This window comes from Chiroxiphia lanceolata, chromosome 3 (assembly GCF_009829145.1).
Source record: "Chiroxiphia lanceolata isolate bChiLan1 chromosome 3, bChiLan1.pri, whole genome shotgun sequence".
Classification (NCBI taxonomy): domain Eukaryota; kingdom Metazoa; phylum Chordata; class Aves; order Passeriformes; family Pipridae; genus Chiroxiphia; species Chiroxiphia lanceolata.
In genome coordinates, this window is record NC_045639.1 from 66,225,406 (window position 1) to 66,253,039 (window position 27,634).

The 27,634-nt window shown below is 39.2% G+C and overlaps 1 protein-coding gene across 3 annotated transcripts in view; it reads left to right on the forward strand.

Moving 5' to 3' along the window:
* Positions 1-22,779, forward strand: part of CEP85L (centrosomal protein 85 like) — a 145,526-nt gene extending 122,747 nt beyond the window's left edge. For 2 of the 3 annotated variants that reach the window (XM_032682082.1, XM_032682080.1), the window contains exons 5-13: positions 6,114-6,231; positions 8,259-8,435; positions 10,141-10,293; positions 10,574-10,728; positions 12,265-12,382; positions 12,704-12,754; positions 16,182-16,289; positions 16,674-16,887; positions 18,022-22,779. In XM_032682082.1, the coding sequence (XP_032537973.1) occupies positions 6,114-6,231; positions 8,259-8,435; positions 10,141-10,293; positions 10,574-10,728; positions 12,265-12,382; positions 12,704-12,754; positions 16,182-16,289; positions 16,674-16,887; positions 18,022-18,185 (1,258 nt within the window). In that variant the 3' untranslated portion in view covers positions 18,186-22,779. The remainder of the gene's footprint in view (positions 1-6,113; positions 6,232-8,258; positions 8,436-10,140; positions 10,294-10,573; positions 10,729-12,264; positions 12,383-12,703; positions 12,755-16,181; positions 16,290-16,673; positions 16,888-18,021) is intronic. The other variant, XR_004355905.1, reaches the window with a different exon arrangement.
* The last annotated feature ends 4,855 nt before the right edge of the window (positions 22,780-27,634 follow it).

Genomic DNA, 27,634 nt, shown 5'->3' on the forward strand with positions numbered 1-27,634 from the left:
GGAGGAAGGGCAGGAGAAGGAAGGAGAAACATGCTGCCTGCTTCTCTTCTTTCCTCACAAAGATAAAAAGGCAAAACAAATCTGACCCTTCCAGATTAGATTATTAAACTTCCTTGTTTTGCATTGGAAATCTAACAATTAGGAATAGTTGCAAGTAAGTTTCAAATAGCTATAAAAACAATTCAAGGAATAATGCTTACAGTGTAAATCATCATATTTGTATACTTTGGCGTGTCACTGGAAATTCAGGCTGTAAGTAGAGTTTTAAAACCCAAACAGCCCCTTGCACCTGTGAATAGAATAAATGGCTCAATTTTTGTTCTGTACAGTGTTGAACAGCAGATGTAGTAGTAGGTAAATTAAAATTGATTTTATTTGTGTAGTCTTTTCACCATAAAAAAGGCATTTATTTAAGTAGTACACAGTAGCATAAAGGAGTGGGTTTAAAAGTCGTTTTGGTTTGCTTTTTAAAACTACTCTAGAAGTCACTTCTAATTTAATTAATAAAAACCTGAAATGGTTTTTAAGTCTGCTCTGAAAAAAATGAGGAGAAGATGGTACTTTTAGGAAGTGAAAACGTGGCATAAGGAAGTGAGCCTGCTCTGCGTGCACGTGTCCATGGGATCTCAGTGGCACTTCTTAAAGATGTGTGTCATGTTTTCTCCACATAAGAATTGTTGGTACAGGCCTTGAATGAGGACTTAAGGCTTTGTCTGTAAGAGGAAATATGCTGCTGTAACACTTTAGTAGAATGTCCGTCACCTAGTATACGAAAATAATTGGATTATATCATTGCCTTACTTCTCTGGCGGGTTAGGATGTAACACTACATTATGTTTAGCACCAGAGGGAGCCAACATTGTTTGTATCGGTTTAGAAAATTACACCATCACATTTTAATTCTTTATGTTGCTCCTTTGTTCAGTACATAGCAACACTGAAATTACAGTGTTTGGTACGATGGTTGGTGAATGTCTCTTGAGACTGCACTGCCGCTGTCGATGTCTCTAGTGTGATCCTGGCAGTGTTTCTGTGGGAGGGGCTGCAAATAGGGGGTACATGAATAAATGCTAAATATCTGAACATATGACATAAGATGCTGAGAATACCATTGTGCATGCAATGTTCTCTTCTAGTCAGCATAAGAGCATTTGAACAGCTTTTTAAGGAAAGGTAGATAGAGAAATACAGTTTTAGTGAATAGCTGTTATTCCTCAGGGCAAAACAGCATTTACATTCTTAAAACAGTTGCTAAATCATTAACTTTTAATCCATAGCAGAATTAGGATTGGATGTTTTCACTGGGACAAGAGTATTAAATATTCTTTGCCATATATCAAATTGTCCTGACCTCAGTAATTGACATCAAACTGTATGTGCTCTGGTAATGCTTGTTTAAATGCTAGTGTAAAGCTGTAATTCTTTTAGTTTGGACGACTTCTTAAGATCTGCAACATTAGCATATCCACTTGATCATGTCTTGACTCCCAAAGGTAGTGTTCCCATCTTCTCTTCAAGGTGAGTTCTGCTGTGACTGGTGGAAAAGTTCACTTAGAACTGCAGTCTCCTAACTTCACCAAAAAAGCAGACTTTATTGCATAGGAAATTTGAGATTATCTTTTCTCATTAGCTTTGCTGATGTTGGAGTTCTTTGGCATCATCTTCCAAATTCCGGAAAATGTATTCACATTGTTTTTAGGACTTTATTTACAAAGGATCTCTTTCCCTGTCAGTGTTCTACACGTTTGGACTTGTGGTCCCAAGAGATTGTGCCTCTAAAACAAAGGGATATAAAAATTTGTATCTAACTTCTTAAGCAACAAAACAAAGCAGCATACCTCCAGCTGCGGTGTGGAATAAATTGTATCTGTAATAGAGAGGGATCTGTATTGTATTCTACTTTGCATCTCAGTTCTGAAGAAATTTGCCCACACATTTTCACCTAAAGCAGCAAATTCTCATAACCTTGTGACTTTTGAAGGTAAACATTAATTGTAATTTGATTTCTTATGAAGTTGCTAGTGTCCCTTCTGTGGTGGGGGAAGCTCTGTTCTAAAGTCCCTGAGATGTTTGAAGATACTGGATCTGTATCTTGACTTGAAGTGTGGTATTTAGATTTACGCTAATTAAAGAATTAAAATTAAGAAAAACTTAAAAGTTGAGGGGAGAAAGTGCTACTCTGACAAATGGGGGTTTCTAAAGGCTCTTTCGTGTTAAAGTATGGGGTGAAATGGGCTTATGGAGAACAGATAAATTGGTCCCATGTTCAAGAAAATGTGATTTGTTTCTAGATAAATGCATATATGAGTGCCTGTATAAGCATGTGTCCATGCTTGTCCTGTTGTGAATGTGAGAAGATGATGTGAATGTCAGTTATGTTGTACTAATATTTTTGAGACTTAAGGAGAAGCAATTTGTATATTAAGCAGTTTATTAATGCTGGTCTCTGGAGACAGTCCAGGCTTGTGCACATTGAGCTGAACTCTGTTGTCTGGGATCCTGTGTCCTTTGTGCTGACTTGAGTTTTCAAAGGGGATTGTTTGAGCTAAAGGACAGAACTGCACTTGAATCAAAATAGAGATCTTCCCCTCTTCCCATCAATACATCACTCTTACAGCTCTAACTTTGGTTTTACTCCTTTAAATGGATTCAGTTAGTGTCAAGTAGCACCAGTAATTTTCCTCTGAATTCTAGACAGCTTTGTAAGTAGAGTCACAGGATGGTGGGAGCTTGGCTACCATTTCATGGGGCATAGCATGTTGTCTTCGATGTGCTTGTCTGCAGAGGATAGTGGCACAGGGCATGTGCACCACCAGAAACAGCCCCTTGCTGTCCATGGGCCGACAGACTGCAAATTTAGCAGACCCATAATTGAAAGCCTTTTTTGGGCATTTCCCTGCTCTTTTCTGAGCCTGACTTGAAATACAAATGTCCTAGTGAGGAGATGCTCATCACTGAAGCCAGTACTTGTCCTGCCTTTCTCCCTTCGCTGATGAGCAGAAGAAGAGCACCAACTCTCTTGGTTGCACAGCAGTGCCAGTGTGGGCCACAGTGGAGGTCCCTGTTCCAGCTGTGGCAGCTTGGCCAGGCAGTACCTGTGGTGTGCCATGGAGGGGGAAGGAGGTTGAGGAGCTCGACAGAAACTTGACGGCATCTAGATGCTAAAGGCTGATTGTGTTTGGTGTTGTTTTTTTAAAGTGGTGGGATGATTGATTGGTAATAAGGAGCTTCTGGGGACAGTGTTCCCGCTGTAATAGGCGAGCTGTGTTTTTGAGAGCATTTGAACTTTCTACACTCCCTTTAAATAAAGGGTTATGCAGCAGAATAACAGTAACAGGGATGGGCTAACAGAGTATTAAAACTGTCTTGGCATATGAGAGTATCAGTGACAAAATGCGTTTGGTATGAAGTCTCCAAAGACTTTAAGGATTCTATGTAAATAGTAAATATGTTTGTGTGGCGTTTATCTTCTTGTGACTGCTGCTATTTTCAGAATTTTTGTTTCTGAGTGCCATGAGGTTAATGTTGTTTTCAGAGTGGTAGTTATGCAGGGAAGTTGAGCAGGATTTACACAGCCTTAAAACATTTCTGTGGTGTGTTTTGTTGGCAAGATTTTATAACAGTGGAGAGTTTCATGCTTTGCAGAGTGAAAAGAAGCAAGCTAGTTAAATTCTGTGCTCTGTCTCATCACGGATTAATTTGTCTCACCTTTTTTCCTGCAGGGATTTGGTAGGGTAGGAAAAGGATTATGAAAGGAAATATGGTAATGTAGTCCAAACTACACTGGAAGTTCAAAAATATCTTGAAACATTTACTGTAGGCTGTAGCATTTAGTTTAGGCTACTGAAATCCTGCCTGGTAAAGAAGGCACTGCTAAGTTACAGTCAGCTGTAAACAGAAAATCACATAATGCTTTCAAGAGGTAACAAATAGGTAAATAATTTTAAATCACATGGAGCAAAGAAATTTTAATACATCTGTCTAGTAAGTAATAAGGTGATAAAAAATTAAAATTTGCTTCAGTTAATAGGTTAGGATAACTCATACTAAGTAATTTTGGTCTCTGTAACCAGGCATGCACAAAAGTCGTCAAGGCTTTATATTTTCTCATATGAGTATAATAACTCTTGGGCTTATAAAAGGTCTGTTACAAGTTGAGAGCATATTCTTTTACCTAATCTTTGAATCTGCTTCTTCCAAAATAAGTTGGAAGCTTTTTGTTTGTAGTGCCATGTTACAGATACCAAACAGAACTGTACGAAGTTTTTCAGTGTTGCATACTCTATTTATATTTGTACAAACTTGTTCTGTCTAAATAGTGGAATGGCAGAAGTAAACCTCAAAATGACCTGTGCTGATAGAAAGTATTTTAAGGCTTGCTATGGAGTCACATAAATACATACAGTTTCTTCCTTCTTATGAATCACGTTGAATGAATACTTCTAAGATACTTCCAAATGGCAGCTTATATATACTGTTTTTCCATTCATTGCTGTTCTTTATAGATGTAAAAATAGGGAAAAATTAAAAAAAGGTGTTCTGTAGGCATGCATCGTGTCTTCTATAACACATCTAGCTGAGAAAACGCTAACTTTAATATATTCAATATTTTTCAAATATGAAATTCCTCTTATAAACCAAATAATTGGAATACAGTTGACTGATAACTAGCTAGAAGAATATGGGTAGCTAAAATAGTCACTTTAATTGGGCTTTTTGCATCTTATTTTTCCTATTAAAATTTGCAGTTGGCATCTTTTCAACTAATACATATTTCATGTTTGTTTATAAATTGTATAATACATGTTTTGTATACTCATAATAATATTTCCGAGATGCTCTTCATAAACACAACCCTCCCCAATAAAAAAAAAAGCCACAGGCTTTGATCTTTTTTCTATGCTTTGCAGGATTTGCTTTTCCAGTATGTGCACAGGCAGGTCTTCTCCCTTGAAGTTAACTTGCATTTGCTTTTTATCTCTCTTTTTAAGATTGGGTTTAGACATCTGGGTTCAGCATCATGGTTTACAGAAAAGCCAGTCCTACTGCTTGCTTAGAGATGAACCTTTGCAAAACAATTGCATGCTTGCATGCAAATATATCCTCAGATAAAAAAGAAGAAAAAATGAAAACTAATAGAGTACACAAAGTTGGTTTTAAGTTTACTGAGGAGGTTGCTCTGTGTGTTTCTGATGGCTGCTGACAGCTCCATTCTGGAGTCAGCTGTTGAGGTGCCCGTTGCTCCATGGAGAGCACTGTACACCTCACAGGGCTGGGACTTGGGCTGGGGTGGAGACCTGGCTTGTATTTGCCCTGCAGTCATGCTAGTTCAAATGCAGTCGTGATTTAAGCAGTGATATCATTTGTAATATAATTAAATAGTAATACTGTTTCTGCTGTACACTGGCCAAGCAATTGGTGTAAGAGTTTAATTCTCCTTTAGTACACAAGCACTATTATTTTACACAAGTATTTTACCCTAGGGTAGGGTACATCTTGCATAAAGCAGTTGACTGAGAAAGTCTTAAGCAAAGCAAAAAGAAAGACCTTACAGGAAAGCTGTGCTGACTGTCTTATATAATAACCTTTTCTTCATAAGTTCTTTCTGCTCCCCTTGATTTGTAAATCTTTTTATTGGTTGGAAAATCAGCTCTGGCAAAGAGAGAGGCTGAGCAGAAGTCCAAGTAAAATGAAATTGTGAGTTTTGTTTGTTTTCATTCTGTTTTCTGTATACTTTCCTCTGCTTATACTTCTGGCCCTAGCATCAAATGACAACAGAAGCCTCCCTCAACCCCCACAAAATTGATAGAGTTTTCAAGTTGCATTTCTACAGGATTTGCTTATTATTATGAACTGAGCACAGACCCTTTGGGTTTGCTTAAGTGAAAGTCACATGGTAACTGTAGTTTTAGAGTTCATACTCTGATGAGGTTCCAGTTCTAGTGCTAAATTAGTCTAATTGCAGTCTGGCTGCAGTGGGAAAAAGCCCACAGGTAACACAGATCCAGGATAGCTGAATAACATTGTTAATGTATTCTTCAGTACAAGTCTTAAGATCAATGTTTTTTTTAATCTCTGTTCAGTCCTTTTGAAATAAGATTTGTGTATTACAGGCAAAATCAGCAAATTAACAATTTACATCAGAAGATAAGGGAGAATGAATTACGAGCTCAACACGCAAGACTGAGCCATCTTGTGAACTGCGAAGAACCTTACGTGACTAATTTACAGGTAGGATGAATATTTTTCTTTCATCAAAGCTTTCCATTGCCCACTAACTGGCACCTCAACGCATGCTCACGATTTACTGCAGGCTAAAATGTAGAGCCTTTGTGGTTATTGGTGGCTGTGTAATTGCATAGCAGAGAATTGTATAGAGAATACCCTCTTAAGTTTGTAGTTTACCTTATATTTGCAGAAATATAAGTATTGTTAAAATTTTGTACATACTTGTTTTGAAGTCGGATAAAAATGAGATAGGAATGAGGGATTAGGACACTGTAAGAGTAAGGGTTTAACAGAGTGCATGTATCATAGTCCTACAGGTAGATATTAGGAGATAAAGTAGATGATAGGAGAGTATCTGAAAACAACTAATGAAAGGTTTTCTGAAGAGGAGGAGGAGGTAGCCCTTTGGATGGTTAAATTGTATCACTAGAATAGATGGAAGAGATGTGAGAAGGCAAACAGACGGGTGGGATACCTTTTGACAAAACACCTGAAAAGGATATGGATTAGTACTCCTAGGGAACACTTAGTCTGAAAGGGAATGTGTGGTGGTATTTTGGCTATAATTGTCCTAACTTTCATCTAACTGGCGGCATTATCAAGATAGTGTAAGGATGAGGTAGCATAGATTAACCAAGAAATGCAGTTTGAGGATTGTGGCTGCTTACAGCACACAAAATCTTCAGGCCTTGGCATATCTAAAAGGCAATGCAGCAAGAGAGTGTTAAAGGAAGATATGCAGAGAAATATCTTTCATGTCCCTCTTTTATGATGTTACCTTTTTCTGTCACAAACACTGCACTAGGATCTCAGCTAGTGTACTTCAACATGACATTAACTATGTCCTTGGAATAACACAGCTGTACATCATGTGAGAATGTGGGTTGTGTGACACAGCAGAGAAATGCAAGTGGAGCCTTGGTGTGAAGTTAGGTATCCAGAAACTTTTTCTGACATCTAGGAATGTTGCTTTTGGTGCTTCCAGATCTTCTTTAACAAAATATTTTAGAATCTGTCTAGATTAAGATTTTTTGGGGGGGGAGGGAGGCAGGGAGAGACACAAACAAAACCAACCAAATAAGAAGCAGTAGTGCAGAAACTGAAATTTTAGTGTACATATCTTAGTACACGATATTGCACTTCAAATAAAGTAGCAGATGCGTTAATTTTTCATGATTTAAAGAATTTTGAAAGTTTATAATGTATTTGGATTCCTGCTTGATTTGTGTGCTTTCTATAAGATGAACTTATAAAAGCAAATCTACTTTAGTGAAGGTTTGAATCTCCTAATGCTTTGCTGAAGGATGTCACTAGTTAAAGAAATTATACAGACAGTAGTTTTAAAGATACCAATTTGTGTTATTAAAAGAATCTTGAAATTGAGAGCTTAATGGGACGCATCTCCTTTTTCATCCCACATGCAGCTGACTTCCATTTTGTGCTTGTCTCTCTCTGGACAGTGGGGGTTGAAGTTTTGGTATACAGAACAGAAGATAGGAAGCGTGAATTCTGATTATAGCTTTATTCTCAGGCTTGTCCCTGCACCATTCACACCGCAGGCATGATAGCTCTAAGGTTTGCTAGTACTGATGTTCTGCTTTAGAAGGGTCTTTGGATTAAAGCATCTCTTACTTCAGTATATTCATAGCCATTTTATAGTGGTTTTCTTCCCAGGAGATGGTATGATAATTCAGTGGCAGTGATTTGTTTTGAAAATGCTTTTTATTTGGATTTGTAGGGATTTATTTTGGGAGAAACATCGCACCTCTTCCATAAATCTGAGGGGGAAAGTGCCCCTGCAATGTTCTTGTGCATATGTTGTGAATGGTGTCCAGCTTCTTTGTTTTTCTGTTCCAGATTCCTGAAGTACATGCTGTTGCCATGTATTTTAATGTTTGAAAAATCAAACCCCACCCTTCCTGAACCCAAAAAAAAAAAAAAAAAAGCAGGACTGTTTTCTGCTGTGCTGTTCAAATGTGGAGTGGTATGTGTGCGTTCATTTGTATGATTTTTTTATTTCTTTTTGTAAGCAACCACAGTATGAGAGCACACTGCTGCAACCTCACATTTCAGAAAGATCAGCCTCCCACCTTGAGGAGCTTGAGCGAAAGATTGCAGCAGCTGAGAATAAGGAATTACAACTCAGTGAAATTGTAAAACAACTTTCAAACAAATCTAGTGAGGAGAAAAAGAAGATGGAGGAGAAAGTAAGTGTCTTTCATGTTCCATATTTCCTTTTGCCACTATTTCAGCAGCATATGTTTTGTTTACTAGAAAGCAACTTATTATGTGGGTGTCTGAGCTATTTTCAAAACATAGCTAAATTATCTGTGATAGAAAAATTGAAAGTTAATGATTTTAGGTGTTGCTAATGGATGAATCTGATCTCGTAGAGAATGCATCCTAAAAAGTGGTACTAGATAAAACAGTAATCATGATGACAGTTTTAACAAGGTATCAGTTGAACTTCGAAAAAATGCTACTCAGCTCTAAGAATTCTTGTAGCTTGAAGTGTTTATTACAGTAAACAAAATAACATTTAAAAACATAGAGTGTGAAAATTAAATCCTTATTTTTAGCATGGTTTGTAAATGTGGCCCTCATGCTTTGAGATACACTTACCAGCCTGTATGTACCTATTCTGCAAGAGTGATTCGCTTGTGGCTTTCCTAGGATGTTCAGAGTAGACTGTAGTCTGAGACAAGGATAGCTGTGTTCTTGGAACTGTTTTGACAAGGAGTTTCTTTGCAGGCTGAAGCAATTCTCAGATGTAGTTTTGAATGTACTGACAGCCTTCCTTTATTGCAAGCAGGAATGTGCCATTGCCCAACGGGTTAGTAATTAATGTTTTAGAGACACATTGTCACTGTTACCTTCTCTTCTTTAGTTACTGGGTTTAGATTTCTATTAATGCAGATTCAAGGAAGAGAAGCAATATGATACAGTGAAGTATCAAATGGAAAGACAAAGGAGAATGCATAATTAATCTCAAATTCTGCCTTACCATTTCCTATGAGCCCTGCAGTGTGCTTTCACAAAGAGTAACACTCAGGAAGGGCAGAAATTGCATACTGCAGCTTCTTCCTTCCTTTGCTTTTACTGCTTGGGTTCCTTGCTGTGAAGGAACTGGTGTGGTGGCAGAGGTGAGGACCTGTGCAGCAGAGCTTTTGTCTGTAGGTTGGACCCTGATTCATTGCACAGTCCTGATTCACCCCTTAACACTGTCCATTTTGTGCATTGAATAAAAAGCTCTCAAGGAAAGAGGGCCGGGGGGCACAGTGGAAGATACTCTTTCTTCCTGCCTTTTTTTCCCACTTTTTTGACCTAGGTAATAAAGCAAAGTAAGTACCAGGAATGTGACACAATATAAAGGTAACACAATATAAAAAAAAAAAAATTCTCCAGGCTGATGGACAATGGAGATGCCTCTAGAAAAGGTATTTAAGAAAGCAGCTATTCCATTTTCATGTCCCCTGATCTCATTGTCAGACTGCATCGAAGTCAGGGTTTTGGCTTCAATTCTTCTTAGTTAAGGTTTTTGATCTTTGTATTTGGAGTTGTTTTCCTAGCCTAGAGAAAGAGCATAGACTAAAATATGTCCTAATCATTTGTTGCATATGAACATCTCCATTGGTGAAAAAGTTAATAGTATTTTAACTGTTTGTGTTTTCAGTTGATAAGGCACATGGATTGTTTTGGGCAGGGGTGTAGCAGCAGGGGTTTGAGTGAGGTCATGTGTGAGTCTATTACTTGGAACTGCCGGGATTAATTATTTTTGGGTTTTTTTTCTGCAGCAGCCAAATGTTTCATGCAGCTGAGAGTACAATTTTTGGAGAGTGACCAGCCTCTGCTTCCAAAGCAGGTTTATTTTTTACCATAATCATAAAACATGTACTCTTTTCTTTCTTCTAGCTTAAAACTAGAGATCGATATATTAATAGCCTGAAAAAGAAATGCCAGAAGGAGTCTGAGCAAAACAAAGAAAAACAAAGACGGATTGAAACCTTAGAAAAATACCTGGCTGACCTACCAACACTGGATGATATAGAAGGGCAAACTAAACAGGTAAGGTGAAGGGAGTTTGGTTTACCTTTTGAAAATATAAGTAAGCTGCCTAATATCTGTTGGCAAGTCTTTTACTGTTTCAGTGTACATTTTTTTCCACTGTCTGTTTAGGAAGAGAAGCATTTCAATGTTTTAGAAATCACTGTAGGTATTAGGATTTCTCATAGTCAGATAAGCAAAATGGGCCTAAGATTCTGCAGCAGGTGCCTGCAAGGCTGTGGCCTGCTGCAAGGCCGCCTGCTGATGTGGCATCGTGTCTGACTAACGTAACCTGTGTTAGCTGCACATTCTAGAAGAGAAGAACAGGCAACTTCAAGAAACTATGGCTGAGTTAGAAAAGAAGCTCGGCGAGGCCCGGTCGCAGTGCAGAGAGAGAGAATTACAGCTGGCATCTCAGAAGAAAAAAGAAAAAGAGCTGGTCACAACAGTGCAGAGGTATGAACAGCTGCTCCGCCTGTGCCCTGAAATGGGTGTGCTTTCCCACTCGATGACAAGACCTAATGTTATTCGTAATCTTAATCTATTACAATGCTAATGACTTTTTATGGCAAGGGTTTTATTTGTGGCAAGTTACAATTAATACTACAGAGAAGAGTCTGCCTAGGACACTTCACTAGTTTTCTTTAAGGATGTGGGACACTACTGCAATGGCATCATAGCCTGCTGACATATAGAAGATGGAATAAATTTGTGCAGCAAAGGGGCATTGTACAGAAGCTGTCAGCACGGCTGTTAGATAACTGATCCTGTTATGAGCTGTGGAAAAACTCCCTGGATATTGGCTGATGGGTATGTCAGGGAAGGGTCAAAGCTTTCCAGAAATTGTCCTTACCTTTTCCCTGAGGGTGCAGGTATTTACAGGGAGATTTAGCTGAGGGTAATTTGTTGTCATTGAACTTGCATAAAAATGAAAAACAAATGGGGCAGATATCGAAGAATATTACTGGTAAGACATGGAGACTTTGTTACTGCGTTACATCTTAGATCAGAGGAGCTACTTAAACACTTAACTTTAAAAAAAAAAAAAAGGAAGAGTGAAGCAGGGGAGAAACCCTTTTAACAGTTTATGTTCCTGCGGTTCACTGTCCCTCCCTTGGGTGAAGGTGCATGCCACAGGAGTCTGAAAGGTTTCCACGATGAAAGGCAAGCTGGCTGGGTCACCCTGCCAGCCAAATTGTTGACACATTGTTTCCATCTTACCAATGAAAGACCTTTTTCATTCGTGCTCATAATCTAGAGGGGGATCATTCTGTCTTTTCTGAAAGCCTACAAATAGTTGGGGTGACCTCTGGTTTCAAAATTAGACAGCAAGATTAGCACTAATAAAAAATGCATTTCCTTTCTGAGAGAAGGTGAGCGGACAAAGGCTGTAGCTACACCTAGAGGCTTGGGCTGAGCTACAGAGGGTCTCATGTGGCAGGAGTGGCTTTGTGCTCTCCCTTATGAGTCACAGAGAGCATGAAGGACAGGCCACCAGTACTGGGCACCACCTCTGATTCTCGACTCCACTTTGACTTGTATGTACCCCCCAGAGAGAATCTGATTTTAAAGTTCCTGAAGCTTTTGAGAGGTTTGAAGATTCCTCTGATCTGTGCTGGAGCAGGTTTTGCCTCCCACAGTAGCACAGAGCAACTGAGCACCACAAAGCTTTCCTTTGCTTCTCTCTGCCCTCTCTCCCTACACAGTACTGCTGGAGCTGTGCCTTTTGGGAGACACAGCACACAATCTGGCCCATAAAACCTGCATTCTGCTGCATGAATCTGTCCTTGCCACTGCCATGGCAACTTCAGTATTTAGGGTTTTTTGCATCGTTCATCCGCTCTTGGTTTGCTCATTCATAAGGCTGGATTCTGATAGGAACAGTTTTACGGTTCTAGTTGGAAGATGGTGCAAGTTTCTGTTTTTTGCTAGAACACACAACCCTCTGGTTTCAGTCAGCCCTCTTAATCTTTCTTTTATGTTGAATGACAGTTTACAACAGAAAGTAGAAAAATGCCTGGAAGATGGTATTCGGCTTCCTATGTTGGACACGAAACAGCTTCAGAGTGAGAATGAATGTCTTAAAGAGAAGAATGAGAAAGCCAGTAAGGTTAGTCTGCAAATTATCTGCTCATGGCATCCTTAACCTTAAGTACTGCATTTCTTTTATTTTTCCTACATTAGAAATAAATATCTCATTAAAGAATTACACATTTGTTGCTAATTCAGATTACTTTTCAATACCTGTCTGTTTCTGTTCAGTACATTTATTTTGCATGAATTTCATGTTCTTTCAGAATTGAACTTTCTCTTGTCATTTACATTTTCAAAGATTCTATTTAAAATCTCTGGGTACGCACCTGTAAGCTGATTTTTAGATAAGGATCTAAAGAGATTCAAGCCTTCTAAACTGCTGAATTTTATATTGTAGGTCATAGACAATCAGCAAAATCAGATAGCTGGACTGATTTTAGACATGCAGGTAAGGAAGAATGTATATTCTGTTGTTTACTGCGTGCAGTTTTAATTTATAAAAAGAACATTGCTAAAGTTGAATTTTATTCTTTTATCTTTCTGAATAGGAATTAAAAGTAGAACTGCCAAGAACTTAGTCTTAGGGCCTCTAATTCGCCTGTATTGCCTTGCAGACTCATAATGTAGTCATTATGTGTGTATGGTTTAGCACTTTGCTGGTACTTATCAAAAAGTGAAAAACTGTGCTATGTAGCATCCTTATGCTGCTGGTCTAGTGTTATGTGCAAAAATTGTGACGCAGGCAAATGTTACTTTGGGTGTTGTATAATGAAAAAGAAATTCAACTTGAACTCCATAACTTTTCTGAGGTTCCTTCTTTATAGTTAAGATTATTTACATATATATTCTGTTTATATGTCATGCTTATCAGAGATGCAAGCAACTTGCTAAATGTATTATCATCAATCTAAATCTTTTCATGTTTCCTAAAATTTCTGATCTTTTTCTCACCATCACCTCTGTCTTGAGACTGGTGATCTTTGATGTTTTGTGTACTTAGCCTGAAATGACTTTAGAGAGCTGGGGTTAGGGAATACTGAGTAGTTGTGACTGTCTGTGAACAGAGTAGTGTTCTGTTCTCCAGACTTTCTCTTATTTTTCCTCTTGAAGTATTTTATATAAGGACAGAAAATAAGATTAGAAAATGGTGTCAACCCTCAAATTACTTGTAGACTACAGCAGCTTTTTTTGTCCTTGGTATCCCCAGCCTTCTATATTCATTACCTGGGAAGTGTTGAAAACTAGTTCATTACAAATCGAAATCCCTTATCAGCACAGAGATGTAATTTATCTTCAGCTCACATGATCTCATTTTATTCCCTGTCTTCTGCCACATTGTAAACTTATGCTTGAGAATGTATTTCAATTCAATGTTTTTAACTTACAAGCTGAAAGCAAATTCTGTTTCAGACAGCAGCATATGAAGCAGTACTAGTTTCTATTTGCTTGTAATCGTGGTGAAATGATTTTGATCTTCCTTCTATGGTTTTGCTTCATTGATTTGTTCTTCTGAGTGAAAGGGATTAAAATTCTGGTTGGCCTTGACAAGATGCTGTGCTGCATATATAGTACCTCTTCAGAAAGAGAAAAATTATGGATTACAATGATGTTTTAAAAAAATCCATATTTACATGATTAATTTAGATATCACAAAATTAAAATTTTTGCTACAAAACAAAGACAGTAGAAATAGGTCAGATTATATGATGCCTGTGTTACCCAAAGTATATCTGTCAACCCTGTCAGTCACAATAAACCCAAACTGTGCCAGGCTGGGAGTATTGCCACCATTTTGTAACTTTGGAAAGCATATGGAAAAGTTAAGGGTGAAGTACAGAGGATTCATAGCACAATTAGGAACTTGGAAACCCTAGCACTGTAGGCTCAGCCAAGCTGTTAAACACATGTGCTTTTTCTGAGCTTTAAGATTAAAGTAGCAGAGAATGATAGATGTTTGGTGTATCTTTTAAAAATAAACACTGATTTCCACTTCTAGTAGTTCCTGTTACATGGTGCAGCTCTTGAGCTGAATGTGTGCATGTTGTTTAGAATATTCTAGAAGTTGTTTTTTGATTAGTTTGCAGAGTCATGCAAATTTAATGGCAGATGTAGTTCTGAAAATACACTGGGGAAGATAATATTTTTCATCCTGTCTTCCCTACCACCTTTCCACCCTCAGGAAGGCTGCAGAGTCAAACCTTATGTTGTCATTGACATGATCATGAAGCGTGTAAGTGGTAGGGCTAATGGATGTAGCATACCTGGGGCTCTGGGTGTCCCTGAACTTGCTCATCATCAAAGACTGTTAAAATTGGGAGATACTTGGAAGTTGGGAGGGTGTTTTGGACACTTGCCTTGCCCTGTTCACTTCCTGCTTCCTAAATATCTTCTGTTTGGCTGCTGCTACAGATGGACCTAGAAGGACCTTCAGGCTGACCCGGTAATGGCCATTTTTCTCAGTACAGAGTGTTTCTAAAAAAAATAAAGATGATGATTTAACATCACTGCAGGTTCTGCTCATCTGCAAGCACACAAGAGGAAATGCCTGAAGCAGTTATTTCCTGCCTTGTCCTGCCCCAGGGTGTTTCCTTTGCTGTGAGGCAGGACCCTCCTTCCTCCTGCCCTTCCTCCCACTGGTGTGTGTAGCTGTGCTTTCTTGAAGAGCTTATCTTTAGGATGCACATTACTTCAACACTTCCTTTCGAGGGTCATGCTGTGGGTGAAAAGAGCAGCAGGTCAAGTGTATGAAAATGATTTTAAAAACAAATAGTCGTTTCAGGGTTCTGCCTGCTGCTTCTTACTACTTATGTGAAAATGAAATAGGGGGGTTTTTAGTTCATATTAAGGCTGTAAATGTTAACACCATTGTTTTCCAGTTTTGCAGAGTATGATAGAGTTGCTATTCATTGTTAGTATTCAGATAAGATGGTTTGAATATTCCTCTTTCTGAATTTTGTCAGATGACCTTGAAAGACATATCTACAGACTTAAAAGCCAAGTAGTGGAATAAATATGAGTCCTTTTAAGAACAAACACACCTGTGGTCATGCTGAATTCACTCCAAAAACTCCACTTTGAAATATCTCATGATTTCTCAGTTTCAATTCTGTAGCTGAAAACTGGGGAATTGACAGCAGCTGATTCCATGTTGCAGCAGGTTTTTTGTTTGTTGCTGCTTGTGATTGATCTGGAAGTCAATCATGAAAAGCTGCAATACTGAAAATAATAATTATTGAATCTATTAAAGATGCAACTTCAAATAAGTTTGTTTTTTGCCTGCAGTTTTTTTCAGTACAGTAGAATTGTATAGACTGTTCTGTCATGTGTCTGAATGATTTTACAGAGGTTGCTGCTCTGTATCAGCTATCAAAGACTGTCTTCTCAACTGTATTGGTGAGGTGAATTCTGTTGTGAAAGATTGTGGGAAGTCCTGCCTTAGTCTTTGTCTAAAGTGGAGAATGAAACAGATCTTTACTTATACCTTGGAATGACACAAATGAAGCTTTCTTGTGATGTATCTACTGCTTATGTAAAGTGAAATTGTTTGATTAGAATAAACAATATTGCATAGTTATTTTGGACTTCATGCATTCCTTATTGGAGTAAGGTTTTTCATGCATACAGCCTTTTCGTTTTTAAAGAGATTCTGCTTATTTAAAAGGTTTCATGATACTTGGAATAGTGTGTTAGTGTACAGTGAGCTGGGGTACAGCTGAATATAACCAGGTGATGCGTGGTAGAAAGTAAAAAATGAATAATTAGTACAAAAGCACGAAGTAATTGAAACTTAGAAATTTACTGAGGATGCAGTTTTTCTAAGTGCTGTATAAAGCATGAAAATTTAAAATCTTTACCTGTGTTTTCATTCACTTCAGTCTATGCAAGAGAAGCTTTCGCAAGAAAAGTTGATAATTCAGAAGATGACAAATGAGCTTGAGGAAAAAGAAAGGAATATAGAGCAGCTGAATAAAACTCTCTCTGAAGTAAGTAAAAACTCCAGTAACCCACCCCTGAGCACACCAACTGGGAAGAACCTCATAGAATGATTATAAGATCCCTTGGTAGAGCTTTATGACCTTAATTACGTCTTAACTGTCCTGGCTACCATGCAGACGTATAATACATACCATCCCTACCTCAAGAAGGGAGAACTTAAAGGGTGAAGATGGTTAAGAAATGGTAACATGAAACAGTCATATAGAAGCTGTTTATCTGCCATTCTTTGGAGAGGTACAGAAATATTGATTATATGTTTGGAATTTAATTATTTTCATTTATATTGTTTGTGGTTTGGAACAGAAAACTTTCTGCTACAGTGCATGATGCAGACTTAACTTTCCCCTTTTTTCCATTTGGTTTTCACAAAGAACCAAAGACTGATGGAAGAGAATGCCTGCCTGAAGGAGCAGATGCGGCTGGTGGAGCAGTCCAGGCAGCCAGTATCTGAGAAGATGCCTATAGCAGACCAGTTGTTCAAGGAAATGTCCCATTGCTTGTTTGACTTGAAAGCACTGTGCAGTATTCTTACCCAGAGAGCTCAGGGCAAGGAGCCTAACCTTTCCTTACTGCTGGGAATCAGATGTAAGTGATGTTGTCATGCCGATGCTTAATAATGTTTTGACACAAAGGAATAAGAGTTTAGCTAAGTGTTGCTCAAACTTGCCAGCTGGACAAGCCGTTGTCCTCACTGTGCCGCTGGAAGAGTGGTGCACGAACTCATGGAACTCTCTGGAAAAGCTGAGCTCTTAGTGTGCCTGTGCCACTAAATGCATATGACTACACAGGTCCTTACCAAGTCAGGAAAGCAGGTAGCTGGCTCTTCGTGTGGACCCAGTCATGGCTATGTTCACTGCTCTAGAAAAGAAAGATGTGTAGCCAGGTGTCTGTCTCTCCTGAGACAGTGCACTAACTGTGAGGGTTAATGGATGCTAATGGGGCTTTAAAACAAAAACACACATCGTGTATTTTTTGTTTTAAAGCCCTTAGGATCAAGTGGTAGGAATATACATCTGTTGTTTGAAGATGTATATGTCTGATTTGGGGCTGGGGGGTCCAGGTGTATTAAATAAGCATCATGGTAACTTCCTCTCTAGTACTGTTAACAGTACATCTAGTCTTCAGCACTTACTAAGCTGTTAAATTTAACCAGGAAATGAGAGAAAAAATGCCCTTTTAAAACCAGTCACACAAAGCTTGTGTTAGGTCTTTTAACAAGCCTAACAAACAGTTACATTTTTTTTAAATGGATGTATCATATTCTAATGTTTTCTGAATGTTAATTGGAATTAATGAGGTAAACAGGTTGCTGAACTGAACCATCAGCAGGGTGAAAAGGTAAAGTACAGTGTTCTGTGCTGCAAGAGCTACTACACGCCTCCTAGCCCTGTTTTCTGAGTGGCTATAGAAGACTCCAAAACCTTTAGGAAATGGCTGTTCTATCCAGTTTTTTTCACTGCTATTCTGATTCATCAGACTTCAGCAAGTCTAGATCGTGGTGCAAACAGAAAAGCATATCTTTCAGAGAATCACTGATGGGCTCTGAATTGACTTTAAGTTCACATGGTACCATGTTTTCTTGGCTTTTCATCATGCTGAAGTGTGATTTGTCTTGATGTAACTAAAGTGACCTACCTCCTATTTCAAAGAGGATTAGTAGTTGAAATATTCACAGAGTACAGTTGCTAGAGCTTTAACCTTGGATGTTGTTTTTTGTAGCACTGAGCTGCTCAGCTGAAGAGAGTGAAAATTACCACAGCACAGAAACTCTTTCAAAGAAGCTCTTGGACGTTTGTCAGTTACGGAAGGATATTGATGAATTAAGGACTATAATGTCAGACCGTTATGCTCAAGACATGGGGGACAATTGCATTACTCAATGACAAAACTTCATCTAGTAGAAAACGACTTAGTAAATCCTGCTGTGTCACAGGTTTTTCATTTCTACTAAGGAGCCATATTGGAAAGCTGCAAATAGCCCCAGACACGCACCTGCGAGGGCTGCGTATAATTAACCTTGGGAGTCTGGTCTGGAGGGGAGAGTCAGCATTGAACAGAGTGGTACAAACTGCAAGAAATCTTTTCTCCAAACTACTGAATGTAGGAACAAGCTGTGAAGAATGATTCAGTTGGACACTCTGTTTCCTTCATTAGGGCTCATTTCATTGCTTCACCTAGTTTTTGGAATCAGAGCTTCAAAACAACCGTGCTGCTACTGCTCTCAGTCCTTTCCTTTGTCAAGGGTTTGTGTGGCATTATATGTGTTCTGATATTAGAGGAGAAGGTCGAAGGACCTGTAGCTGTATGTGGTGAAGCCAGAGGTTTCTGCCACTGCGCTTCACTCTAAGAATTGCAGTTGGAACAATCTTGGAGCACTACAAAAAGTAGTTGCTATCCAAGTTGTCTAAAAATAGGAATATAGGAAAGATGGTTTTAGTAATGGATTGTTTGTCCAATAGCAGAAAACCCCCCAAGTTTAACTCCTTTATGCAAACAAGTCCATGAAATATAGCTATATCAGGTTGTTTGAAGTGCTCTCACATTGCTGTAAGAAGTTTCAGTAATATGAAGTCTGTGACAAACCCAGAGAAGCTATAAGACATGAAACTGCAGCATAGTACATGACTGCAGGAAAAAAAAAAAGAAACAAACAAAACAACGAACAACTGTACTTTGGTGTTTGTATTAACTTTTTCCTTAGATCCTCTCCATATTAAAATGTGGCTGGTCTGTGTTCTGTTGCTGAAGGCCTCTGATGAGGTTGTGCACCACCTCAACCATTTTTTACCACAGCTATAAAAAGGGTGTTTAACTCTTGGCAAAATCAAACCAGTTTTCCAGTTAGCAGTATTAAGTACTTGGTTATCTGAGAACTGCAACATTTGCCACATTGTTTTGGAATTTTTGATCTCTCCATTTTTGTAGGAAGCAATTACCTAAAAAAATAAGATTGTGTTCCATAGCTTATTCAATGAGTATCACTTGGAAGTGCTGTTTAACTCCCATGGGACAGATGACATTTCCTGGAACATTACTGCAAGGTAACTGCACAGTTATGCATGCTGGAAAATAGTATTTAACTGAAGAAAACAAAAACTTGTGAAGAGCAAAACCACTTCCAAAACACACTGTTAAGAAAAATACGTGCATCACTTACGTGTGTGGGACTAAAAGAAGGTTTCAGATGCTTTAAAATACAAGTCAGTCGACTTACCCATAGTGGGGATACCAGCAGAAATCTCTTAGAAAGCTTAGCAATTAGAACCAAGAAAATTTTAGGGTAACATTTTTATGGCAAAAGTGTTAGTATCTTCTGTTTTCTGATTATATTTGTGTTAATAGAAAAAAGTGGTAAAGCAGCATATGCTGGTTACCAGTTTTAACTTGGTGATATTTTGCTTTCTGTCGATTGTTAAACAGTTACCATTAATGTTGTTTTTATAATTTAGTGGTTTATTTTTTTTTAACTATATGCATTTATTTATTTCACAGTTTTCTCTATCCTGAAACTACACTTGGACTAATTTGTGAAAAATAACGTTGCTATTTATATTACTGCTACATGGTGTTTCCAGATAGATTAATCTGGTTCAGCTTCTGTGAGCACTGAAACAGTGTCTAGAGGAAATCGCAAGTGAAATTGTCTAGTGTGTACTTAAAGGAAAAGAAATGAGGCCATTTTATTATAAATTTCTATGCTCTTTCTGTATGCACACTGCAATCTCTCCACAAGGGTGCAATTTTCTCCGGTTTTCCTTGTCCTTCTCAATGCTGTGGTGGAGGTGGAGTTGGAAATATGAGTGTGCTCTTCTCATTGATGTAACAAGTTTTGCCATGATTGGGGAAAAGATCTTCTGAACTAATCTGCATTCTTAGGCTGCAGACAGATCAATGGTAATTATCTAAAGGGGTGATTTATTCTGGAAGCTCATTAGCGGTATTAATTCCACATTAATATATATATTCCACATTGAAGGTGTACTTTTTTTACTAGTGCAAAACTGAAGACAAGGAACTTTGTACAAATGGGCTGGCATGGTTTTCTGTGCCTCTGACAGTATTGGCTTTTGTAACTAAAGCCTCAGCTCGTTCCTTTGGTGTAGTTTGCTGGTTTTGGTCCTGCAGTGAAGTAGTAGTCTTCAGTTTATGGCATCTGTCTCCTACCAGAATTCAACAACAGCATTTCAGATAATAAATGAGAAGCATTAGGGAGAGAGGAAACACCTAAGTTACACATTATTGTTTGTTTCCTTAAATGGCAATGTTGTACCTATAAAAATTTACCAAGCAACACTTTTTCTAAATTTGATGAAAATAACAAGGAGGTTAATAGAGCAGTTAGAGAGGAGCAGGAGATCTTTTTTGAACTGTTAAGCTTGTCACTTGGCTGGTGTGCCTCCAGTGTCCCTCCTGTTAAAGGGTGATACTGTACTGAAAACTGAGATCAGTAATTTATGTTTGCAGAGCACTTCAGGAGTTTTTATGGTCTTCGAGTATTAGTTGAAAGTTCCTCTGGAAGAAGGTCCCATTTTATTTGTAATACTTTGATTGCAGTGCTGTAATCTTGCATTTGATGTTTTTCTTACGGAACCTGTAATATTTATGTTGACTTTAAAGCACTTGATTTTAAAACCCCGTGAGTTTATCTGCCTCAGTCAAATTAAAGTAGGGAGGTAAATGATGGATGTATGAGCCAAAGACGCAGACTACCAACTGACTGTCTACAGTGATGCAGTATTTTGCTTTGATTCCTTAAAATTTGGCCTGTTGTAGTGATAGCAATTACTATATATGCATCAGTTTACAGATGCCTCTAAATGGAATAAGCTTTGTCTAAGATATGCATGACTGTTTAATTGGTTAAAATGTAGTGTGTGTGTGGTGTCATTCAGCTTATTTAATACAGAGTTGATTAAAGAATGTTAACATTGGAATTGCTTAGATTTAGTCATGACAACTTTTTGCTGTAGCTGTTAGACAATCCCAAGGGCTGAAAAACAACCGCAGATGAATGGATACTGTACCGTTCTGGGTGTCAGCAAATTTGTACAGTAACATTTTGTATAGTTTCAGATTGAATTTATATGATCCTCCAGAAGATATTTACAGTAACTACTGTATTTAAGAATGTACTTTGAAAAAGACACGGCAAGTAAGTGTCTTCGGACAAGCTATAGACAATGCTATGTATTTACTGTATAGAAGTAACGCAGCTCAGTCATGTAAATGTGATTTAGGTTGCTGGCCTCTGCTGTGCAGCTTTGTGGTGTGATAGTTGTGTGAAATTGTGGAGATTGCTGTAACCACCCACTCAGGCTCCAGCATTTGAAGCTGCTGGTGGTCAAGAAGTCATTACAAGAGCTGAAATTCCATCCTTTTCACTTCAAAAGGTTTCCTTCCTTCCTTTGCCCTCGCAGCCCACCTTTTCTTTCAAATGTTCTTTTGGACATTTTTCATGCAGGGTAAGAGCACAAGGAAAGGAAGAAAGCAAACCCTGTCCTCCACAACCTGGTGTCATAGCGTGGGCAGTGATGGCACACTGCAGTCTCTCTGCAAGAGCACAATTTGCTCCAGTTCTCCTTGTCCTTCTCAGTGCTAAAATGCAGGTGGAGTTGGAAATATAATTGTGCTCTTCTCATTGATGTGACGAGTTCTGTCATGAGTGGGAAGAAGATCTTCTGAACTAATGTGCATTCTTAGACTGCAAACAGATCAATGGTTATTATCTAAAGGGATGATTTCTTCCAGTAGCTAATTAGCAATATTAATTCCACAGCTGCATACCTTTGTGCCTTTTTTGCCTGAAGTAAGTATATATTCCCCTTGAACTTCAAATAAGTTTTTAGGATGCTGATGACTGCACCTTTTTTTCTTCTCGCCTGCCATTACTTTGTTAATAAGCTTTTGTAGTAAGAACTCTTGCATAATGTCTAGAAACAGAAGTACTTAAACTAGGTACTAGGTGTACACTTTGAATGTTAGGCTGGTTGTAGTATGCAGCTTTTTTGAATATGATGCGTGAGCAGGAAACACAGATAATGTGTTTGTGTATATTAATTAAGTATATCATTAGTTCAGTGGGGAGGAGTGTCTGGAGCTCTCTTCTAAAAGCACAGCTGACATATGTACTGGATCAGTCCCTGAAGACTGGTAGTTTTGTAAATTGGGTTCAATTTTTGAACCGCTCAGAATACCTCATATGTAAATAGAGTTGTCATGACTTAATCACAATGTGTTCATTGTAAAAAGTAAAGGAGCCACTGGCTGGCTCAGCTTTAGGCTTGTTGTTCTTGCCTCTTTTTGTAATTTTTTTTAAAGTAGGGTTTACAGCTAGAATTTTGAATGCCAAAGTTCTATTTATTGAATAATAATAAAAGTTTTCATTGTTAATGACTGGTATTTTTCCACTGGAATTTGTTTGTTGATGTTTGGGATTTGTATCCGCAGAGCAGAAATAAATTTTGTTACAAAAGTAAATTTTTCCTGGTTCTCATTTGTTCAATATCTGGCATGTGACAGAAATGACCAAAGCTGGAGGCAAGAATGGAATCATGAAATATCTTCCAACATCCACTCCAGCTTCCCTTCAATGGTCTGTAGTTCTGCTGGCATACCTAGTTCACTTCCTGTTTTCTTGGATACTTATTGGAGAGATCACAGGTAGGTCTGTTTAAAAGACTGTATTAGCACAAAATAGTAGGCAGAAGTGTTATGATAACTAGTTTCAAAGTTGCTGAAAGATTCATCAACTTTGGAACATATTACCCCAAAGCCAGTCACACAGGGAAAAAAAATAAACTTGCATGGTGAAACATACCCAGCAATGGGTCTGGTACCAAGAAGAGGACTGGTGAGGAGAAAGGAAATGTGTTTTTAATTCCTACTTTTCAGCTGGAAAGCACGAATGGATGTGTGGTCAGACTGAGCAGTAGTTAGGGCAGTCAGAAATCTCTGTGGCATGAAATACTGCAAGTCAGCGTAGCCCAACACAACCAAGCAGCGTTGACTTCTATGTCACGTTGGTCTGAGGAAAAGTCAAAGGTGAAGGATTTTAATCAGTGTAACAGGAGTCTTCACAAGTGCGCAGGGAAGTGGGGTCACCCGAGAAAGTTTTGTTTTCTGACAGTTCCCTGTGATAAATCTGAGAGCCTGTTTGGAGCATCGAGTGCTGAATGAGCTTTGCATGTAGAGTGGTGTTCCCCTCTCTCCCCCTTAAACTCCATCATGCAGAGCACAAAAGTTGACACTACCTCTTTCCAAAGACACTGGGAAATTCACTTTCATAATTAGCTAGTGCATTGTATATGGTAGACATCACTTTTCTCCAGCATTGTGACTGAATGGACTGTGATGGACTTCTAACTCAATTAAAAACATTCTGTGCCCTGTGTAAATACATGTAAAGGGCTGCACAGATGCCAGCTTTCTGTGAGATTTCTGAGAGTGGCCTTTTGTGAACTGCTCAAAGTCAGGTTTCAGTTTCAAATTATCATGATTAAAGCACTGCTAACAATAGTAGTGGTAGAAAATGTTATGTTGCCTTTTATTCCACAAACAAAATACAACTCCACATGTGGATGAAAATGAAGCCTTAAACAATAATACTGCAAATAAAACTGCAGCATCTTGAATGAGTACAGCTTACAACAGCTCAATCTGCAGTAGATGCCCTACGTTATGTAAATTAAGCAAGTCTGCAGGATGTGCTAACCATGCTGGGTCGATTGTTTTGTAAATTAAGGGGTTCAGCATACTTGGAAAATTTCCAAGTGGCAAGGGAAGGCGTATACTATGAACAATGATGCTTAATTACATTTTAGTATGTGCATATTTCTTTTCCTAAGTTGTGCGAGTTACTCCCTCTTGGTGGCAGCTGCTGCTTTTCTCCTTTTCTTGGTGTCACAGGTCTGAATTTCCTGAGTCATGGAGTTGAAGCCTGCTCAGTTTGTGGAGCACCTGATAGGTTAACTAATGCTTCGAGGTGCTCTTGTGAGCACTTTGGCAGCTCCCCCAGGAATGCAACCTGTAGGTACTAATAGACCAGAAAACTGATTTACTGGTCTGTGTACCTGTGAAAGCATTTGCCTGGAGGAAGGCAGAAGGAAGCCATTGTTAAGTTCTGGTTGAGACAAGTGGTATCTGCTGCTGAGAGAGTGAATTGTAACACTAAAGGTTGTTGTAAGAGAGTTTTCTGACTGGAAACCCCTCCTTGAGTGGGAACTGAATAGAATTTAGTATCAAAAAGGCCTATCTCCCCTACGTTAAAACATGGGAATGCAGGTAGTCCCTTACTGTCACTGAGGAGATGCCAAAACCCCCTCCCAGACCAAATGGGTTGTATTGAGCTTTGAGGTGGTCCCAGGTGCCAGATGAAGGTGTTTCAGAGCCCCACTGCAGTCAGCCTATGTTGGGGTGAGGGCCAGTCCATACCCTGGCCCAATGCTGGGTCAGTGCCCCACTACCCCAGCTCCCAGGACTGAGCTCTACCTCGAGGTGTGGCAGGAGCCAGCTCCCGGCCCCAAGACTGGTCACAGTGTTTCCATGTGGGCCGAGTCAGAAGCTGGATTTTCCTGGTTTTCTTTGACATATTAATTGCCATTCTTTTTTTGGTGGCTGGTATTGATGATGCCTATGTTGTAGAGCAGGCTTGTCAGAGAAATCAGTTTGGCTGAGATCTTGAAGGTATTGCAGTAATTGGAGCAAGAACTCATTACATGCTCTGTAATTATAGCCACTGTCATTAATTTATCAAATTATTTTTGCAGGACTCTGAAGTTGCTTTAAGACTTTTTTAAAAGTTTGTTTCTGTATTTCTAACCATACATACATGGGCTGGGGGGAGACAGGGAGGAAGCACCCAGCTGTCTGCTTAGACGTGGCTGTTCACAGGAGCCAGCCAGCGTACCTTCCTACAGCCAATTTGGACAACAGGACTTAATGGACCAATGTGTTTTCTAACCTTATGCTATTTTTGATCTCATAATGGTTAAATGAGATGATGCCTAATTTATTGTCAGTTAACTGGGGGCAATCCAGCAACAGGGAGAGAGGGAGCTTTGATCAGAGTGACTGATGACACAAACTTTGAGGTGATCTGTCTTCTCCCAATGCACAGATACTTGAGCTGTTCCAGAAGCTGATCTTATGTTGGTGCCTTTGAACCCATTTTTTTAAGGTGGCCTGAAAGTAATGCTGGTCCCTGGGGTAAGTCCAGAGCTGTTGGGCAATCATGCAGCAGGACAGGATGGGCTGGTGAAGACCTGTTCTGCTGCAAACAAATCTTAGCTGTGAGACAGGCTTTTGAGTCTGACACAGCTCACTCTTGTCCTGGAAGGCCCCATTCAGGTGCTATGGTGGCCATCAATGTCTTGAGCACAACCACCCAAGTCTGCATTCAGCTGAGACACTCAAAAGCTGTCACGGGATTTTTGAACTGAGCTTTCTCCTTTGGAAGCTCAGGTATGCCATGGCATGTTGATGGCCCTCACCCTCCTGTTAATCCGGACAACATGTTGTTGTCCTCTTTATGTCAGAGCCAGGGTGGCAGGACCCAGTTTCTAGGCTCTTCTTTGATCACTAGCCGTTTTGATAAATAGGATTTACTGTCAGGTTAAAGCCATAAAATGGCCACTTCCCAGCAAAATGATCCATGAAGTATTATAACCACACACAGAAGATCATCAAACTTCAACTGCTTGTAGCCCAACTTTTGCCCCTCTTACAGGAGCTCATCACTTTGGGGAGAGGCAATAAAGGTTACAGCTGGGAGGGAGCTGGAAAAGGCAAACACTGCCCTGCAGGGAGCTCTGCTGAAGGAGGGAGCGCAGCAAAGGGGTTTGATTGATGGTGTAATCCGATCAGCCCCCAGACACGCTTCATTATACAAGCTGGTGACAATCAGATCATTAGTTACATTATCACCCGCTGCCTTAGTGCCCGTGAAATAGTGAAGATAAGTAATAGGATATTTTTAGTTTAAATTGTGGTTTGAACATTTTAATTAAAAGCCTATTATAATAAATCTGTTTCTAACATCCTTTCCCTCACCCTCATTCATAAAAATTAATTATCACCATGGAGAGAGAGCAAGTGAGTATATCCTGCTCATGGCCAGGGGCAGCTTCAGAGCCTGGGTTAGCCACTGCTCTGGTGGCTATATGTACCGAGCCAGCCCAAATTGTGTGCACAGGCAAAGCTGGTCATGCAGGGCAGTTTACCAACCTTCCTGTTGCTGGGTATGGCCCAATATGGGGTGTGCTGCAAGTCATTTAAGCAAAGGTGATGATTGCTCAGACCCTGGTATCTTAGACCACTTGGTCTGGCATCCATTTGTGTCTTGGAGATGAGAGGAGCTGAAAACGCCTAGATTCTAGATTTGCACCAATTTGAAAAGCATTTTTAAAAAGTCCCAAATCTTCCCACAAGTTCTGCTGCAGTGGCTATGAAGGTCAGCACAAAAATGACCCCAAATGGCTGAGACAGGAATACCAGGCAGCTTAAAACTAAGTATTTGCAGTCTAGCTCCAAAACACACTGAGAATGTAAGAATAAATACGAAATTGATTAATTTTTTAAAAAAAATTAACCCTAAGTAATTGGCTAAACTGTGTCTTGACCTTCTCAAGGCTCATCACTGATCCTAGCCTGCATAAACAAAATCAGACTGTAACACACATTGCAAGTGGTGACTTCACAAAGCAAAAGAGTAAGGCAAATACCTTGATCGTGTGAAATAAGAACATCAGGTTCAGGGAAGAAATACAGTCTCTTGTAATTAAGAAAATAACTGCTCTGTTACAGGCTTACAGGCAAATTAACTGACAATTGCAATAGAATCCATAATTCATCAGTTTGTCCATAAGGATGTTACAGGAGACAGTGCTGAAAGCCTTCCTAAACTCAAGGTGATATCATCCATTGCTGTCACCTTCTCCACTGAGCAAATAATTTTGTTGTAGAAGTCTGTCTGGTTGGTCATACATGGTTTCCCCTGCATAAATCCATGCTGGCTACTCCCAATCACTTTCTTGTCTTTAGTTTGTTCAGAAACAGTTTCCAGCATAACTTATTGCATTCCCTTTCCAGGGATCAAGGTGAGACTGACAAACCTGTAGTTCCCTGCAACCGTCTTTCTCACTCTCCTTGAAGACGCCAATAAGATTTGCTTTCTTCCAGTCTTCAGGATCCTCAGTGCCACGACTGTACAGAGATTATTGGGAGTGGCCTTGCAATGACATCAGGCAGCTCCCTCAACACTGATGGGTGCATCCCATTGTACTGAAAGATTTGTGCCTCCCCAGTTTGTTTAAACCTCACCTGAGTCTCCTCCATG